Below are 18,649 nucleotides of genomic sequence, written 5' to 3'. Positions count from 1 at the left end.
CAGATACCAACCATGTAGCAGACGCAGCAATGCCAACATAACCGCACAACAAAAAAACAAAATGGCTGACAAAGATTGGGCTGACTACTATGGCGTACAGTACAACAACTCTCGACCGAATATTAAGCCTGGTTTATACGAATCGTATGACGCAGAGAATGACGTCATAGATGTAGTTGCAAAGGAGAATTATAGTTTCTATGACAACCAGACGTTTCCCCCCTATTCAAATTTTACTACTGATGATTTTTGCGCGAATTATTCACATGTTTACATCAACGTTACATGTGAGTTCGCGATCAACTATGCTGAACCTATGTATGGGTAAGTTACACTGTTGTTCATTCAGATTGTCTGTATCACGGCCTCCGTGGTCTAGTGACCTGAGTTCGAATCTCGATGTATAATCTCACTTTGTAACTGTTTGTCAGAAAAAAATAGGTTCTGTACTTCGAAAAGCACTTTAATCCGTTGCTCCCGGTTACTACTTTACCGGGTGAGAGCCTTCAGCGCTCCCCATTTGTCCGCTCAAGTAGCTAATGCCATCTGCGGCAAATCTACAATAAGTCACGTCAAAAAAAAAAGTTACTACTTACTGATGTAAATACGTAGTCGCTACATGAGCCATGCCAAGGAATTATTTTTACTTGACTTATTGTAGATATGCCGTATACGGTATTAACTACTTGGCCGGACAAATGGGGAGCGCTGAGGGCTCCCGGTACAAAATTTAAGACAACAGGCGGTTGTCCAGGTGGGCGCAAACCGAATCATATTTGATCAAATTAATCAACCCTAGTATGACGACAGCGATAAGCGTCGAATAAGGGAAATCGTTAACCACGCCGGCGGGGTTGGTATAGGGTTATGTGGCAGTAGGCACAGGTGTAAAGTATGTATCCGACTTTAAAGTGGGTAAATTATAAACATTGCTATGTGATGTAATGGTGTTCGTAAACGGTACCTACAGACACGCATTGAAATTATTCACAGTTGATTAGCTGGTCATTTTAGACTATAACCTATTAGGCATACTAATTCCAAACTAGAATTAACACCAGTTAATCGCTTCCACTTAGGTCAAATAATCTGGTGAAATCGGTTAACCACCAGCCTATCACGTGGGTCTAACAGAAAGCTCAGTGAGGTGTGGGTACTTAGTCCATCTTGAGATGGATGTCTTGGATGGATCTTCTTCTTATCGTGTGGGTTATGAGGTGGATTATCAACCTCATCAACCCCGGTGTCAGGGGTATTATTGAGCCGTCAAAGGCCTTTTAATAAGATTATTGAAAATTATACTTAATATTACAAAATTTAATTATTTTTATGTTTAAAATTCTTTCGAATTTCACTTGTAAACTTATGTAAATATGAACTTCCAACCACTCGGAATCAATTTGAAAACTGACGAACCTTTTCGGGAAGTGACTGTACTTTCTTTTAAATTTGTAATCGAAGTTATCCCAACAAATTGCCAAAAATAAAAACGTTTACACAATATTGCTTAAAAATTCTAAAAGCCCACACAAAGGTCTAATTTTATCACTTAAAGTTCGCAATTTTCATTCATGGCTCCTACTTTAAACTTTGTTCGTAACACATAACAGAGGCGTCATTCCACAGAGCACGGAACGAAATTGTCCACTGTGAAAACTAGAGGGGCTGACTTCGAAACCCGGTCAAGCAGTTAATTCCCGTCAAAAAAAAACTGACTTGACAAAGGGCAAATATTTCAGATAATAAACATACTTTTTACACCTAACCTAAACGTCAAATTAAGAAATTACATACTTTAATTTGTATAAAAACGCAAGATAAATATGACGATATTTAAAAATATAAAAATTAACAGCCTATATACGTACCACTGCTGAACACAGACCTCCCCTGAATCAAATGAATGGGGTATGGAACATACTCTATCAATTTGCTCCACTACGAGTTGGTGGACGTGTTCTTACGGCTAATATAAACCAGGACCATCGGATTAACGTGCCCTCCGAAGCACGGAATCATCTTACTTTATCGGACAATCAGGTGATTGATTCAAGCCAGCAAAATCCTTACGAAACAAAGGTCAGTCTCACAAAGTGATTTTGACTATGTCCCCATCGGGAATCGAACCCGGACCTCCAGATCGTGAGCCTAACGCTGTTCCTTTTATTACATAATACAAATATACTTTATTGCATCTTTACATCGCAAATGGCGGCCCTATCGTTTTTCTATTACGTAGAATTATTCTTTATTGGTCCCAAGCAACTAAACCCTATCTATTCACGCTTGTTTTTATCACTCCATTCCACGTTGTATTTGTAAGCGATATATTGTGAAAGCCAGTTCTAGTAACGGCCGTCCTTGACTTTCTTCCCTGCTCTGAGCGTAATTCCTTCTAAATTAAAACATCCTACACAATAAACTAATATTTGAAGATGTGATTCAGTCAGTCTTAAAATGAAATTGCCATTCAGAATTTCGTAATCTATAATTAGTTAGTCCAATTCTAAATTCGAATACATCTCTGTTAATTTCGGATCTATGGCAACTGGGCACCCTCAGGCGTCGTGTTTTAAATTATTGTACAGTCATGAGCAATATCATATACCGACTTTAGAACCCTGTCGCACTATCATATTTGACATTTAATGAGACTTACGGTTTAATTTGTCAAAAAAGTTTATGTGACATGGTTTCAAAGTGTATACATATTAATACTCGTGACCGGACAAGGTGAAAGCCCTCAGCACTCAGCGCTCCCCATTTGTCTAGCCAAGTAGTTCATGCCATCTTAGGCAAACTTAAAATAAGCCAAGTCACCAAAAAAAGGGATCCATAGCGAGGTTATGTAATTATAACCATAGTTTTAAATAATTATAACTTTTATATGACATAATAACTTTTATAATTATTTAAACCCTGTTAGCCTACTTATTTAAGAGTTTTTTGTAATTATTTCTTTTTATTTTGGTGCCATAAAGTGTAGGCTACTCACCAACGTCATATACCTAACCTTTTTAATGTCACTACATCTGTGAACAGTATAGAATTTGAGTTTACCCCTAACTTAAAATAATTAAAACCACACGAATCGATTCGAACGAATATATGTTTATTATGTAGGTAAGAAAATGTACGTTTAGGTAACTAGTATTGTTGTAAGTGATGAGTTAACTAGTGTGAAGGTTGAAATTGCTTTGCATTCGCAAGTTTGACAATATTAGGTTCGGTTTCACTCAACACGAATCACATGTCATGCTCAACATTCAGAAGGTTTCTGGATTTTGTTTTTAATGTAACAAGAGATATAATACTATTTCGTGCCATCCCGTGTTACCCCCCTAGAATCTCTGTTTTACCCCTGAGGGGATAATTACCCCCAGGTTAGGAACCACTGATCTAGGATCATTGTTTGTGAATGTGACTTTACTAACAACCCTCTCCCCTCGACAGATACATCGCGCCCTTCCTCCTGGCAACAACCATCGTCGCCAACACCCTCATAGTAGTCGTCTTATCCCGACGCCACATGCGCACTCCCACCAACGTGGTGCTGATGGCGATGGCGCTGTGTGACATGTTCACCATGCTATTCCCTGCACCCTGGCTCTTCTACATGTACACCTTTGGCAACCACTACAAGCCTCTCGGGCCCGTGCAGGCCTGCCAGGCCTTCAACTACATGAACGACGTGAGTATTATTAATATCAGACAAATCAGACATCTTATATCACCCTAATAGATCAATAAACACACTTATGTCACACTAACAGGGCAATAAACACACTTATGTCACACTAAAAGGGCAATAAACACACTTATGTCACACTAAAAGGGCAATAAACACACTTACGTCACACTAACAGGGCAATAAACACGCTTATGTCACACTAAAAGGGCAATAAACACACTTACGTCACACTAAAAGGGCAATAACACACTTACGTCACACTAACAGGTCAATAAATACACTTATGTCACACTAACAGGTCAATAAATACACTTATGTCACTCTAACAGGTCAATAAACACACTTATGTCACACTAACAGGTCAATAAATACACTTATGTCACTCTAACAGGTCAATAAATACACTTATGTCACGCTAACAGGGCAATAAACACACTTACGTCCCACTAATAGGGCAATAAACACACTTATGTCACTCTAACGGGTCAATAAACACACGTATGTCACTCTAACAGGTCAATAAACACAATTATGTCACACTAACAGGTCAATAAATACACTTTTGTCACTCTAACAGGTCAATAAACATACTTATGTCACGCTGACAGGGCGACAAACACGTTTATATCAAGCAGTCGCTTCTGTAAAAAACCGGACTTGTCAAATCATTAAGATAGGTAAGCGGATCCTATGGAAACGGGAGAACGCTAGGGAGATGATGATGATGTCCAAAAGTCCAAAACCTTATAAAAACTAATGAAACGCAAATTAATTTTATAATTACCAATTACTTTAACACATTTTTTTCCCAAATAACCCAATAAAACCCATTTCAATTTCAGAACATTACCAAACCGTCGTATACAAGGCAAAATTCCCAAGGTTCTATAATATTTGCTTTGGCCTATCACTAAGGCCTGGAATTCCTAGGAATTAATTTAGTACAGAGTTAGTTTAGTCTAAAACATGAATATTTTACCTCTAACAAAGATGTTTTGTATTAAGTATGAATAGTTCGGCCTCAGTTCATTAAATATCAAAGCCGACCATTTAGATTTAGGGTAGAATCTGTTAAGTAAAACAGCTCATAGACTAAAATAAATCCCTGGAGAACACAGTACAGATTACAGGCAAAATACATACATACATAAACTGCCTATATACGTCCCACTGCTGGGCACAGGCCTCTCCTCAATCAACCGGAGGCGGTATGGAGCATACTTCACCAAGCTGCTCCAATTCGGGTTGGTGGAGGTATTTTTACGGCTAATAGCCGGGACCAACGGCTTAACGTGCCCTCCGAAGCACGGAATCATCTTACTTTTTCGGACAATCAGGTGATTCAAGCCTGAAAAGTCCTTATCAAACAAAGGACAGTCTCACAAAGTGGTTTCGACAATGTCCCCATCGGGAATCGAACCCGGACCTCCAGATCGTGAGCCTAACGCTCTAACCACTAGACCACAGAGGGCTGTCACAGGCAACAAAATAGAGTATTTCCATCCATACTAGTAGTATTAAAAATGCGAAAGTGTATTTGTGTGTCTGTCTGTTTGTTTGTTCGTCTTTCACAGCGAAACGAAGCGACGAATTGACATGATTTGTTAAATGGAGATAGTTGAAGTTATCGATATTGACATAGGCTATTTTTTGTCTCTTTCCAACCGGGGAAAAAACGGGGGGTGGAAGATTGTATAGAGTGTTCCGCAATTTTCAAGGTAGAAAGTTAATAATTGATGCGCGGACTAAATGTGACTAACAAAAAAATCGAGCATCATTTTTTTGAAATTCTCAAATGTCGTATGTTATGTTGACATGTACCTATTTGAGAACTCTTCACCTTTTCTCTCAAGCTTCAACGTAGAAGTTTACTAAATCCCGGGAAAAGATTACGCTAACGATCCATTACGGTAATTCCTCTGGCTTGTACCGTAGCTAATAGAATTAATAAATTTTGAAATAGATTGAGGATTATACGAAGAATATTTAGACAAATTATTTAGAATGCATTTTCGGAGGAATGTGACCTAACCTGTATTGTTCTGGTTTTCCCTTCGTATTTATTCGTAACGCTTCGGTTGGAAGGTAAGACAGGCAGTCGCTTCCGTAAAAAACAGGACCTGTCAAATCTTCAGGTTAGGTAAGCGGACCCTGTGACGGGACAATGCTAGGGAGATGACGATGACCTGGCTACCTCTTCGGGGATACAGTATAAGCTCGACGTTGAATTAGGTGTATTATTTATCCATCATCATCATCATCGGCCCATTAACGTCCCCACTGCTGGGGCACGGGCCTTCCCTATGGATGGATAGGGAGATCGGGCCTTAATCCACCACGCGGGCCCAGTGCCCCAGTGCGGATTGATGGTTATTAACGACTGCTCATGCAGCCGGGACCAACGGCTTAACGTGCCTTCCGAAGCACGGAGGAGATCGAGATGAAAACTTTTTTGTGGTCACCCATTCTATGACCGGCCTTTGCGAAAGTTGCTTAACTTCAACAATGGCACACCGAGCGCGTTTACCGCTGCTCCATCGAGCCCCTCGTATTATTTAGTATTGTGAAATAATGCACTAAAAGACAATGGACTTAAACATGAAATACCTAAATAAAACAAGACAATGAAAATGTACTAAACCCTTTAGGTCCCCAAATAAATATTACTTTAGTATTCTGTATTACTAAAGGGTCCCAAACTTTTATCTTTCTCTTGTCTCAGTTGTAGACCTTTCGTACTAATTAATTATCTTTGGTTCCAGTGTTGGAGATATAAACAAATAATAAATGATGGCCATCACAACTCTGAATGTAGATTTCTTAGCTTTCCTTTCAATTTATTAACAATAACAAGACTTCATATAGCCGTGGTATCCCAGTTGGTAGAAAGCTTGTTCTCACTTTGAGGTCGCAGGTTCGAAACCAGCACAGGCCTAAACCAATGATAGCCGAATTTGTTTTCAAATTCATATTTGGATCATAAATGATTATCACGTGCTCATCGGTGAAGGAAAACATCGTGAGAAAACTCACATTCCCGAGAAATGTATTTTCGGAGGTGGGTAACCTATATTGGGCTGGTTTTCCCTTCGAGGGTTGGAAGGTCAAACAGGCAGTCGCTTCTGTAAAAAACCGGACCTGTCAAATCTTCAGGTTAGGTAAGCGGGCCTTGTGAGAAACCGGACAAATGGGGTACAAAATTTAAGACAATAGCCCTGGTGCCTACATGGGCGCGAACCTCGGGGCGTCGTCTGAGTGGAAGGAATTAATTAGCTATAGTGAGTCGATAGCCATAAGCGCTGATTGGGGGCAATCATCGACCACGCCGGCGGGGTCCTGAAGTAAGCAACACTTCAGGTCGCGAGCTGATCGGTCGCAAGCTGAGTGAAGACTGTATTATTGTATATTTTTACACATACATACATACATAAACTCACGCCCGTAATCCCAAATGGGGTGGGCAGAGCCACAAGTAATCAAAGACAACTTGCAGCCACTGTTGATACGAAGTCCTAAGATGGATAAATGGATGGATGGTTGGATGTATATTTTTGGTATTAATTATTTTCGAGAGCTTCCGGTTTTCAAGATAAGCTTGTTATTGTTTCAAAACAAAGCGGAGCCTATTGAAGGCTAACAATGGACTGTGCTGGACTCTTGATAAAGTCTTTTTGTTTGCCAAAATCCAATCATTAACTCTTTTTTGTAATGAACAAAGTTTTGCCAGGAGTGGGTGTATAATATTACGCCGATGCCTGCACCTTCGGGGATGCAGGCGTGATTCAATGTTTTTTTTTTTTTTTGCAATTATCAGGCAAACATACATAACATAACATAAATAGCTATATACGTCCCACTGCTGGGCACAGGCCTCCTCTCAATCAACCGGAGAGGGTATGGAGCATACTCCACCACGCTCCACTGCGGGTTGGTGGAGGTGTTTTTACGGCTAATAGTCGGGATCAACGGCTTAACGTGCCCTCCGTGGCTTCGAGGTCAGGCAAAATCATCTTTAAATATGTGTTCTATGCAGCTTAAAGCACAATATGGGACTGAGAATAAAAAACAGCATTAACAATTTCATGAATTTTCCGACAGGAAATTCCACTTAATATCGACTCTGAATCATTCCCAGAGATTATATTCCCATAATTATATTGTACTTATTCTTTCTATTTCTCTTTTGTTCTGTATTTTCCAGTTTGTTTAATAAAGTATTTGTTATGTTAATATTAAGTTAAATGTTATTCCCCAAACTTTATGTTACTGAGTCAATAATACATCAATATAAAAGTACAAAAAAATGTGTAAAAGTGAGCATCCTTTTGTAGTAAGGGGTAACAGAACAGTTTTTTAAAAAAATATTTAATTGATCCGTTTTCTAATTTTCTTGTTAATGTGGAATCCTAAAAAAGCAACTAAGTAATTACAAAGTTTGATTCTACCACATTAGCGGCAAGAAGCCTTTAGTTGGAGGTGATTTATCAAAATATCCCCTTCGAAGTGTGTCTGACAGAGGGTCCTAATGATCGGCTAATGCCCACTTCACGCCCTCGGCCTAAGAGTTACGGCAGACCTTGGAAATATGATGAATCGCCCCGTGAAATGGAACGGACACGACTTGCCAAGTGTTATTCATAAATCTCCGTTCATAAAGCGCGAAGGAAACCCACATTCCCAAGAAATGCAATTTCAGAGGTGTATGACCCAATCTGTATTGGGCTGGTTTTCGACTATTAACTTACGATCGCATTAAGCGCAGTAGAGCTGTCCATCACTGCTGTACTTGCAAGAGGTAACATATACATAAGTAACGTCTCATCCCCTAAAACGAATGCAGCTTTTCACAACCTGTGACACAGCATGGGAAAAGAAGCTGCGAGAAAAACCTCGGCACCCCTAGACGTTCTTTAAAGAAACTGTTTATTATATAATACTGTTTATTGTTATACAATTTTGGAATTTGGCTGCCTAATATCAGATCCCAGACAGTTAATCCCATGCATTCATTCTTCTCGAGGAGGAGCTCGGTGGCGCAGCGGTAAACGCGCTCGCCCTGCGATTGTTGAAGTTAAGCAACTTTCGCAAAGGCCGGTCATAGGATGGGTGACCACAAAAAAAAGTTTTCATCTCGAGCTCCTCCGTGCTTCAGAAGGCACGTTAAGCCGTTGGTCCCGGCTGCATTAGCAGTCGTTAATAACCATCAATCCGCACTGGGCCCGCGTGATGGTTGAAGGCCCCATCTCCCTATCCATCCATAGGGAAGGCCCGTGCCCCAGCAGTGGGGACGTTATTGGGCTGGTGATGATGATGATGATTCATTCTTCTAAATAATCATTAAGCTTTAGAAGTGATCAAATTCGCGATGTTTTCAAATAAAGTAGCGAGCATAATGTGAAGATTTTGATGATTCTATGGTGTGGGACGGGAAGTGGATTACCAACCTCATTAACCAGGGTGCCAGGATTATCATTAAACAGTCAAAGGCCCCTGACATGGCTCGCGTAACGACTGTGTACTTACATCAGTAAGTAGACCACGGAGCCAACGGTTTAACCGGATCATCTTACTTTCGGACATTCAGGTGATCAGCCTGTAAAGTCCTAATCAAATAAGTGATCACAAAGTGATTTTTGTGATATGTCGCCACCGGGGTACGAATCTAGGATAGTGAGCACAACGCTTAACCACAGAACCACAGGGAGTAGGTGGTGGAATTTTGTGGTCACCGCTTACCCTAGTGGGAAATAGGAAGGAACTTATTATACCTATTAATTCGAACCCGCAACCTACTCGTAACAATCTAAGTCAAGCGTTCTCAACTGTGCCATGACGCCTCAATCGCTGGGATTGATAATATTGAATGAAAGAACGTTTATTATATTTGCCCAAGAGGAACGAGGGAAGCAATCATGCTGCTTACACAAGACTTATTGATTCAATGAATTGATAAATTATGTGTGAGAATTGAATGGAATTGAACGTATATGGGTATCGATAACCGATAGTTTTCTATACGACTGATGACGGGCAGCACTATCGATAGTATCGATATTTTTATTTGCAATTAATTTGCCGTCTCTAGCAACCTTTAAAACTACACTGAACTCTTGGCTACCGGAACAACAATTTTATACCACATTAAAGGGCTTATGACAAAACAAGTCTTAATTGACGAAAAATAATATCATTATAATTATTATACAGATTGCTAGTGACATCGTAACGAATACTGAGGGGGATGATTCAGACCATAGTTCTTAATTTTTGAAATAAATAATAAATAAGTTAATATAAATGGAGTTTCCCGTCATCTTCTTGTAATAAAATTATTTCTTTTTATTTTGGTGCAATAAAGTGTATTTATATAGTATTGTATTGTACATACAAAGTACTTCACGATGTTTTCCTTCACCACTGAGCAAGTGATAATCATTTATGATCCAAACATGAATTCGAAAACAAATTCGACAATCATTGGTTTGTACATTGTTTTAAGTTTACGCGGTTATTATCATAATTAAAGCACATAATAACGGGTTCTTACCACGTTTAAATGTGCCATGATCACGGGATGACACCCGTGATCATGGCACTTGCAACAGTGTCGAAATATCGGGAGTCTCATATCCCCATTTAAACGCGGTAAGAACCCGTTATTATGTGCTTTAATAATCATTGGTTTGGGCTGGATTCGAACCTGCGACCTCAAAGTGAGAGACAAGCGTTCTTACCCGGACTATCAGGCTCCACGGCTATATGTTACGTACTCAATAAAGACATATTTGAATTTGAATTATTGCTTGTAGCTCCACGGTAGTTCTAAATCCAATAAAGTCTACCGCACGTGTGAACACGGGCCATAATATTAATTTGACTTTTCACGCTACGATACTCACTGCAATATCCGGAATCAAGATAATTATCTGCTTCAAATACACTGATGGACAAAAAAAATCGATTCAAATTCTGATACCGGGTTTTTAATGACTGTCTAACCCTCCGTGACGACATCCGTGGTCCAGTAGTTGAACGTTGGGCTCACGATCCGGAGGTCCCGGGTTCGAATCTCGGTGGGGACATATCGCAAAAATCACTTTATGACCATAGTTTGGTTAGGACATTACAGGCTGAACGCCTGATCGTCCATAAAGTAAGATGATCCGTGCTTCGGAAGGCACGTTAAGCCGTTGGCCCCGGTTACTACTTACAGATGTAAGTAAGTAGTCGTTACATGAGCCATGTCAGGGGTCTGTGGCGGCTCAATAATAACCCTGACACCAGGGTTGAGAAGGTTGGTAATTCACCTTACGACCCATACGATAGAAGAATGACTGTCTACAAAAAAAATGATTATATTTCATACGGCCCTTTTGCGACGTGATTTATTGTAGATTTGCCGCAAATGGCATTAACTACTTGACCGGACAAACCATAATAGCATCATAAGCATAATAATATACAAAAGTAATAATTACAGGCTCCTAACAAACTGATTACCGGGTAATTATTAATTAACATAATAACTAACTAACTTTACTTAGCTGGGAAGCTATTTGAACGCTTTCTTCGATTTTTATTCGCTCGCAATCGAGCGTAGTAGCAAAATAATACATTTTTATCTCAAAGAGAATCAGAATCATTTATTCAACGTAATTATCATGGATAAATTTGTTGAAGGTCAATGTTTAATTTTTGAATTTACGTCATTTCGCAAGGTGTTATGGCTGAGGAGAAGAAATGACAAGAAACCGCAACAGCAACACATCTTTCAAATCAATTAGGGTATATATTACAAGTTAATAACTAGGGGAACGCATTTAATACCAAACATTTTTATCATGTAGGTAATAATTAATCTTATAATAAGCTTTTTTACATAAAGTAAGCTTCGAATGAGGTTTTTTCTGACAAAAAAGTGTATTTTTTTTCTCATAAAGTGTAATTAAAGTCACTTTTGAACCGAAGCAAAGCCACCGAACCAACCTTTATACCTAAATACCTATTACCTAGGCTAATTACTTTGGAATTTCACGAAACCGCCACACCATCGACGACAATGGGTTAAAATTTTCATTTTAATTAAAGTATAAGAGAATTCTTTGATGTTCCTGTAAAAGAAAGCAATTAAAAACTTTGTAACGGCCAGTGTGCTCTGGAACGGTTCGTCCCTTCGCGTGTGACCTTTGTGTTACTTACCTCTTTCCTTTCGTTAGCAACGGGAAATTCCGGAAATTATGGTCTGAATCATCCGCCTTAGTATTCGTTACGATGTCACTAACACCCTGTATGATGAGATTAAAGATAGATATAAGGAATACTTATTCTATTCTATTCTTTAGATTGAAAAGCTTTTAATGAGCCCCTACGTGTTGGCTTCACTCCCATACGCTCCTTCCAAAGGTCCGAACTTCACAGTCCCGATATATGGAAATTACATTACAAATAATAATAAACAAGATTTAAAATCTTCTTCCTTGCGCTATCCCACTTTAGGTGGGGTCGGCTCTCCTAATTTTGCGGCGCCATGACATTCTGTCTAGGGTTGTCGGGTCGGGTAAATTTTCATTTTTCAATAATCGGGACATGCTGGTCCACCAAGTATAAGGAGGGCGTCCTCTGCCTCTTTTGTTCTCGGGCAGGCAAAGAGCTGTGTGGACTACATGCTGCTGGTCTCTCCGCATTACGTGGCCATACCACCTCAAACGACTTTCTTTCAGCTTATCGGGTATAGGGGCTACTTTGAAGCTTCCGCGAACGTACTCGTTTCTAATTTTGTCTTGCCTAGTCACCCCTCCCGACCATCGAAGCATTTTCATCTCAGTCGTATGAAGTTTTTGTGTGTGCGCCTCTTTAAGCGGCCAGCATTCCGATCCGTACATCAGCGCAGGTCTCACGGCCGTCTTATAAATTTTGCCTTTGATGCGGACTGGCATACGCGGGTCACAAAGCACACCTGTAAGGGTTCGCCATTTTTGTCAACCAACATTGATCCTATGTGCAACATCAGCTTCTACCTCTCCGTTTGCAGCGATAACCGAGCCAAGGTATAATATAATAAAAAAAAAACAAAGACAAAAAGACAAATAATACAGACATTAAATACACAGTGGAGGCGCCTAAAATAAAAAAAGGATCTCCCTCAGCATAATGCCGTGACACGTGCTTAGCACGGGCCGCGGCGCTGGTATTATGGGAGACCTATCGAACGTAAAGGAACGGAACGTAAATTAAAAATAAATCACTTTCTAAACAGTTTCTTACCCCGTCGTTCATTAACATGTTTTCCACCCGCTTACCTCTAAAACAGTGGCGATATATCCGAGAGCTATATTCACCTCCTGCTGTCCCCCATATATCACCAGCTGCCTCCCCCCATTTTCCCCCCACCCCTTACAAACCCCCCCCCCCCCCCTAGCACCGGTGTCCGTAGAAATTGCTACCTTTTGTTACGCTACGAACTAGACTCTTGGCAGTTTTAAAATGTTCGAAAGAATGAAAAAGTAAAAAGGTTTTTAATCTGTCCCCGTCTATTTCAGTAGAATATGGTTCTTTGCTAGACTGGGAGTAAAATACGAACATAATATCTTCTTAATAAATTGTGTTTTTTACCATAATGGACCATTGTATGGGCATTTATGTACGATAAGCTGCAAAGTCAGTTTCTTGCAAAGTAATAAATTAACTGGTCGCACTTAAGACCTCCTGGTTACATCGCCCACTGCTGGGCATAGGCCTCCCTCAAGGATCTCCACGACGATCGGTCCTGCGCTGCCCGCATCCAGCGGCTTCCCGCGACCTTCACCAGATCGTCTGAGAATTGAAAAGCTGAAGTGGCAGTGGGCAGGACACATAACGAGGTGAACCGATGGCCGCTGGGGCGGAAGGGTCCTGGAATGGCGACCTGGTTACATGTCGCTTCTGTAATAGACCAAAAACACCTACAAAAACATAAATTTTATAATTATGACAACTAATAGTTCCTAATTTCACCACTGTTAAAAATATTTGTAATGAACATCCTCCTATGTTTTTTGTAATTGTTTTGTGAAAAATTTTAAGTGATGTTATTGTCTTGTCTTTGTGTGTGGTGTACTTTGTTAATAAACAATTTCTATTCTATTCCTTCTACCGTGTTTAAAGCAAATAAAGATTCTATTCTATAAGTACATAGTATTCATAATGAATTTATGCCTGTATCTTTAATATTGGAATTTAAATATTTTAAACTTTAAACTTCACGTATAATTATGGGAAAAGGTTTTAACTTCATAACTGCCTTAATTGAATTTTCGTGCGAAAAACACATTTTCCTGTTAAAAACATTTTATTAAAAAACCTGTTGGTACCTACCGTAAACTCTTAGGTACTTACATAGAATGAGCATAATATTTTAGTGAAAACAGCTACTGAACTCGGTGTAAATTAAAACTAATATTAGGCAATAATTTACCCTTAATAACTTCACACTCTTAGTAACTTTAATACTGAAATTACTCTTGTTTAAAACATTATTAAAATGCTTCCGAGCTGGAATGTAAAGCAACAGTAATGCTTTTTGCTATGTTAAATAATTCAATGGATTTAGTTCATTCCTACTGGATAGAGTGAACAAAAAACATAGATAGCGTTCAACTGTTTAAATTCTCCCGGGCATCACGAGATTGAGTCGATAAATGTCGACTCAGGGTCTGTGTCCCTTGTTTCAAATACAAATATACTTTATTGCAACAAAACAAGAAAACATTTACAATAAAACTTGTCTATAATATAAGACAGAACGTCTAGTTTATTGCAATTAGTGTAGAATACCTAAGCACACCGACGTACAGTCATGAACAACATAATGTACCCACTTTAGGACTCTGTCGCACTAACATATTTGACATTTAGTGAGACTTACAGTTCAATTTGTCAAAAAAGTTAATGTGACGTGGTACCAAAGTGTATACATATTAATGCTCGTGACCGTACATAGTAACTGCCATAGAATAAGGAATAATGCTACGTATAGAACGGCCTCAGTTGTCTTGTGGTTAGAGCGTTAGGTTCACGATCTGGAGGTCCAGGTTCGATTCCCGATGGGGACATTGTCGAAATCACTTTTTGAGACTGTCCTTTGTTTCGTAAGGACATTTCAGGCTTGAATCACCTGATTGTCTGAAAAAATAAGTTGATTCCGTGCTTCGGAGGGCACGTTAAGCCGTTGATCCCGGTTGTTAGCCGTAAAAATACCTCCACCAACCCGCAGTGGAGCAGCGTGGTGGAGTATGCTCTATACCCCCTCCGGTTGATTGAGGGGAGGCCGGTACCCAGCAGTGGGACATATATAGGCTATTTATGTTTGTGTTTATTTGTATAGAACGGCAACTCTCCGCTCCCCACCAGCGGCTGAGCTAAGTTAACCTCACTCCCTCGGTCTTACTTTAGTCGGTCTTATTTTGTCTTCAATCGTATGGCGTCAGACGTCACACACACAGATTCACGTTTGCGATAACGTCAATGTGTAGTGTATGTGTAAAGTGAGGTATTTTTGTTTTTTGTGAACTTCCAGAACTTTCCAGGCTACGAAAGTCACCCATTCTAAAAATTTACAACTTTAAATTTGCTATCGAAAAACCAGCAAGAGATAACTCTTCTCTTTACAGAACTGGTTTTACAACTGCACAAGTACTTAGTTTCTACTTTTAGTTCAGTCTTGGTAAATACTTTTGAGAACGGAAAATGTTGATGCTACCTCTATCGTATATCGGATATGGAGTTAGAAAGGAGTAAAAAGAGCGCGCGTTACGTAAAATTTTGTTTTTTCTTAGAAATTCTGACTTCGCCTGATAATTGAGGTTAGAAGAGTCAAATGCTCTAACCACGCCCTTAATACGAGATATACTCGTACATAACCATAAAATAAATAATACTTATATAACGGATTGTGAGTGGTCAAATCGATTGCCCTGAATTACTGAATCGTGTGAACCTGAGTGTACCTTATAACTATCCACGTCATCCGATACATAGGGTATTTCAAATTCATGCATCACGCACCAATCTCGGACGAGGGTCTCCATTAGAATGTGCATACAGTACAACTACTGTCAAAGTAAAAATTCTACAATTAATGTATTTGGTGAAAATCTAGCCGCTTTAAAGCGTATTCTATTATGTTAATTACTCATGTTAGTTATGCTTATTACTCTAATGCTGTAGTTAAAATAATTATAATTTAAATATATTATTCTTAACTTTCTTAAACCATTGTATGTAAGTAACTCGTTTGTACACTAGCGTATTGTTCATTTAAGTTTTGTTATTGTTTTCTGTTAATTTCGGTTCAATAGTTAACGCAATCTATGATATCCTGTTATTGGCTAAGACACACTATGTTTTTTAGATACTTTAACTTTACCTGTAAAACTGCTGTTGGATATCTTATGAATAAAATAAAATAATTACCTACTTTTTAAATTTCTGTTTTTTTTTACTTAGTTCTTAAATGTGGATACAATTTCGAAAATGAGGTGAACTCCTATAATTGCCGTTGTACACGTAAAATATATTTTTTTTAAATGTCATGTAAGAAATGTAGTGCTCCCTCCGCTCCCCACCAGCGGCTTAGCTAGATTTACCTCACCCCCTCGGTCTTACTTTACACACAGATGGCGAGTTTACGATAGCGTCAACATAAAATTATAGTGTCTGTGACATAACCTCAAACCACTTATGGTATTGACATCGTATGAAAAATATGATTTCAAAACTTTTTATTAAAGTTATTTTTATTACTTATAGCTGAGGAAAATGAAATGCGATAAAACTCGACAGCAACAAACTCAATTACGAATATACACATCTACACACAGTCCAGCATTGGTCTAACTCAAGCTCTAAGCTCTTTAGGAAAGGTTTTGATTCTAAAATTGACATATCGGTTCTTGAACCTTTACAATTTCGTACACTCACTCCTCTAATCTCTCCCAGCTTCTGCTTACCTACCACTTTGATCGCTCCGAAGTCTGTAAATGTAACCGTTGACTTCAGTACACCTTAAAAATTGGTCTTTTGACTGTACTCTTTACTGTGTACTTACAAAGTGCGGATTCAGATATTTTAGCTAAAGTTATTTGAAAGTTTATCTTGGCCCGGTTGCGAAATCCGTTCGACTTCAGTCTTGTATACTAAGACTCAGTATATTGGTGGTTTTGTTTTATAAAACTTCTTTATTAATATATAAAAATACAATACATATCCAGTGTACATATTATGTCATTCCTAGATGTATATAACATGTAATATAACACCGTTTAGCAGGCTGAAAGACATATATATATATATATATATATATATATATTAGAGAGCGAAAAACGAAGACGCTCTGTCACTCTCTCCCTCACGGTGATTGGTCGATTCCTGCACATCTCCGCTCCTCTCCGCCCAGCTCCGCGTCAATGGAAATCAGCCTTAGTCACACGCCGGACACTCCATACATAATTCTCATTCTTACCGTGTGCCGACTAACGCGTAGCGGATATGTGCAGGAATCGACCAATCACCGATAGGGATAGAGTGACAGAGTCTTCGTTTTTCGCCCTTTCGAACTCTGTGATTGATCAAATCCGCACATCTCGGCTCTTCTCCGCCCATCTCCGCATCAGTGAAAACCCGGCCTTAGTGCGAAAGAGACAAAGTAAAGTAAAATGCAGAGGGAACAAGGTGCCCGATACGAATTGGCGCTTGAATCTTCATTCTATGCTTCAGAAAAGCTTTTCTTTGTAAATGTCCAAGTATATTAATTCATTTATTCATTAATTCCATCATCTTAAATAAGTTACGAATCGTAATATTCCTCCTTTATGGCTAGCATTTCCACCGCAGTATAATCTTGCTGAATCACGGATGCATTCGGATTATTAGATTTGCTTTTCAAATTCGCCCCGTATTACGTACATTTTTATAAGGCTATTGAATAGTCTTGCTACGTGGCTACGTTTGCTACGACCGTAGCATACTGCTACGGAGGTCAGTAGAAGTATTTATTTTATTTTTATTTATTTAAGTATATTAAAGTTTTTTCTTCGGTGTTATTTCGTAATGAAAAGGGATATCACATAAATTCACGCCCGTAAACACTTCTGGGGCGGGCAGTGTCATAAGTCATATGAAGAAGTTTTACTGCCACACTTATATATATGAAAATAGAAATAGAAAAATAGAAAAATATTTATTTCAAAAAAAGAGATTTACAAAAGTAATCTGTTACAAAAAACTGGTTGTATGAGGTAGTTTCAGAAAATCTACATATAGACAGATAACACAGCGGACCCTGCACTAAGCATAAGCCTGTATCGCAGGGGCCCGAAAAATTTAACATTGTTTGGTTTTGTTCGGACTTATCCAGAAGCAACAGATGAAACATTTTAAACGTACAAAAGAAACTGGTATGTGAAAAAATATAATATGTATATAATATATAGTATTTATAAGTTAGAAGGAGTGTCTATGTGGGTGTGTGTGTGTGTGTGTGTGTGTGTGTGTGTGTGTGTGTGTGTGTGTGTGTGTGTGTGTGTGTGTGTGTGTGTTTGTGTGTGAGTGTGTGAGTGTGTATTTCTGTGTGATCCCGTAATTATGAATTTGGCATCAATTCCTCCGTTTTGTCATAGTTCTGACTCAGCAACCATGTCTCAACTTATATACTAATATTTTCTTTCACACACAGGAAATATCAACTTACAGAAACATAACAGAAATAGAAAGTTCCTCTGGCACTGGCCTTATTTCTAAATAACAATCTCTTCCAGACAACCTTTTAGTATAAGAGATATTGGATAGTATATGATATACTACTCATGCAGCTTAACATATGATACTGACCTTTGTTTGGTAAGGACTTTTCAGGCTTGCATCGCCTGATTGTCTGAAAAAGTAAGATGATTCCGTGCTTCGGAGGGCACGTTAAGCAGTTGG

The 18,649-nt window shown here is 38.9% G+C and overlaps 1 protein-coding gene across 1 annotated transcript in view; it reads left to right on the top strand.

The window, feature by feature from the left end:
• LOC126378123 (sex peptide receptor) overlaps positions 1-18,649 on the top strand; it is a 366,368-nt gene that overhangs the window by 318,031 nt on the left and 29,688 nt on the right. Inside the window, exons 5-6 of the mRNA XM_050026308.1 lie at positions 4-324; positions 3,454-3,691. Of these exons, the coding sequence (XP_049882265.1) occupies positions 62-324; positions 3,454-3,691 (501 nt within the window). The 5' untranslated portion in view covers positions 4-61. The remainder of the gene's footprint in view (positions 1-3; positions 325-3,453; positions 3,692-18,649) is intronic.

This window comes from Pectinophora gossypiella, chromosome 25 (genome assembly GCF_024362695.1).
Source record: "Pectinophora gossypiella chromosome 25, ilPecGoss1.1, whole genome shotgun sequence".
In the NCBI taxonomy this organism is placed as follows: Eukaryota; Metazoa; Arthropoda; class Insecta; order Lepidoptera; family Gelechiidae; genus Pectinophora; species Pectinophora gossypiella.
This window is presented reverse-complemented; position numbering and strand designations above follow the sequence as displayed.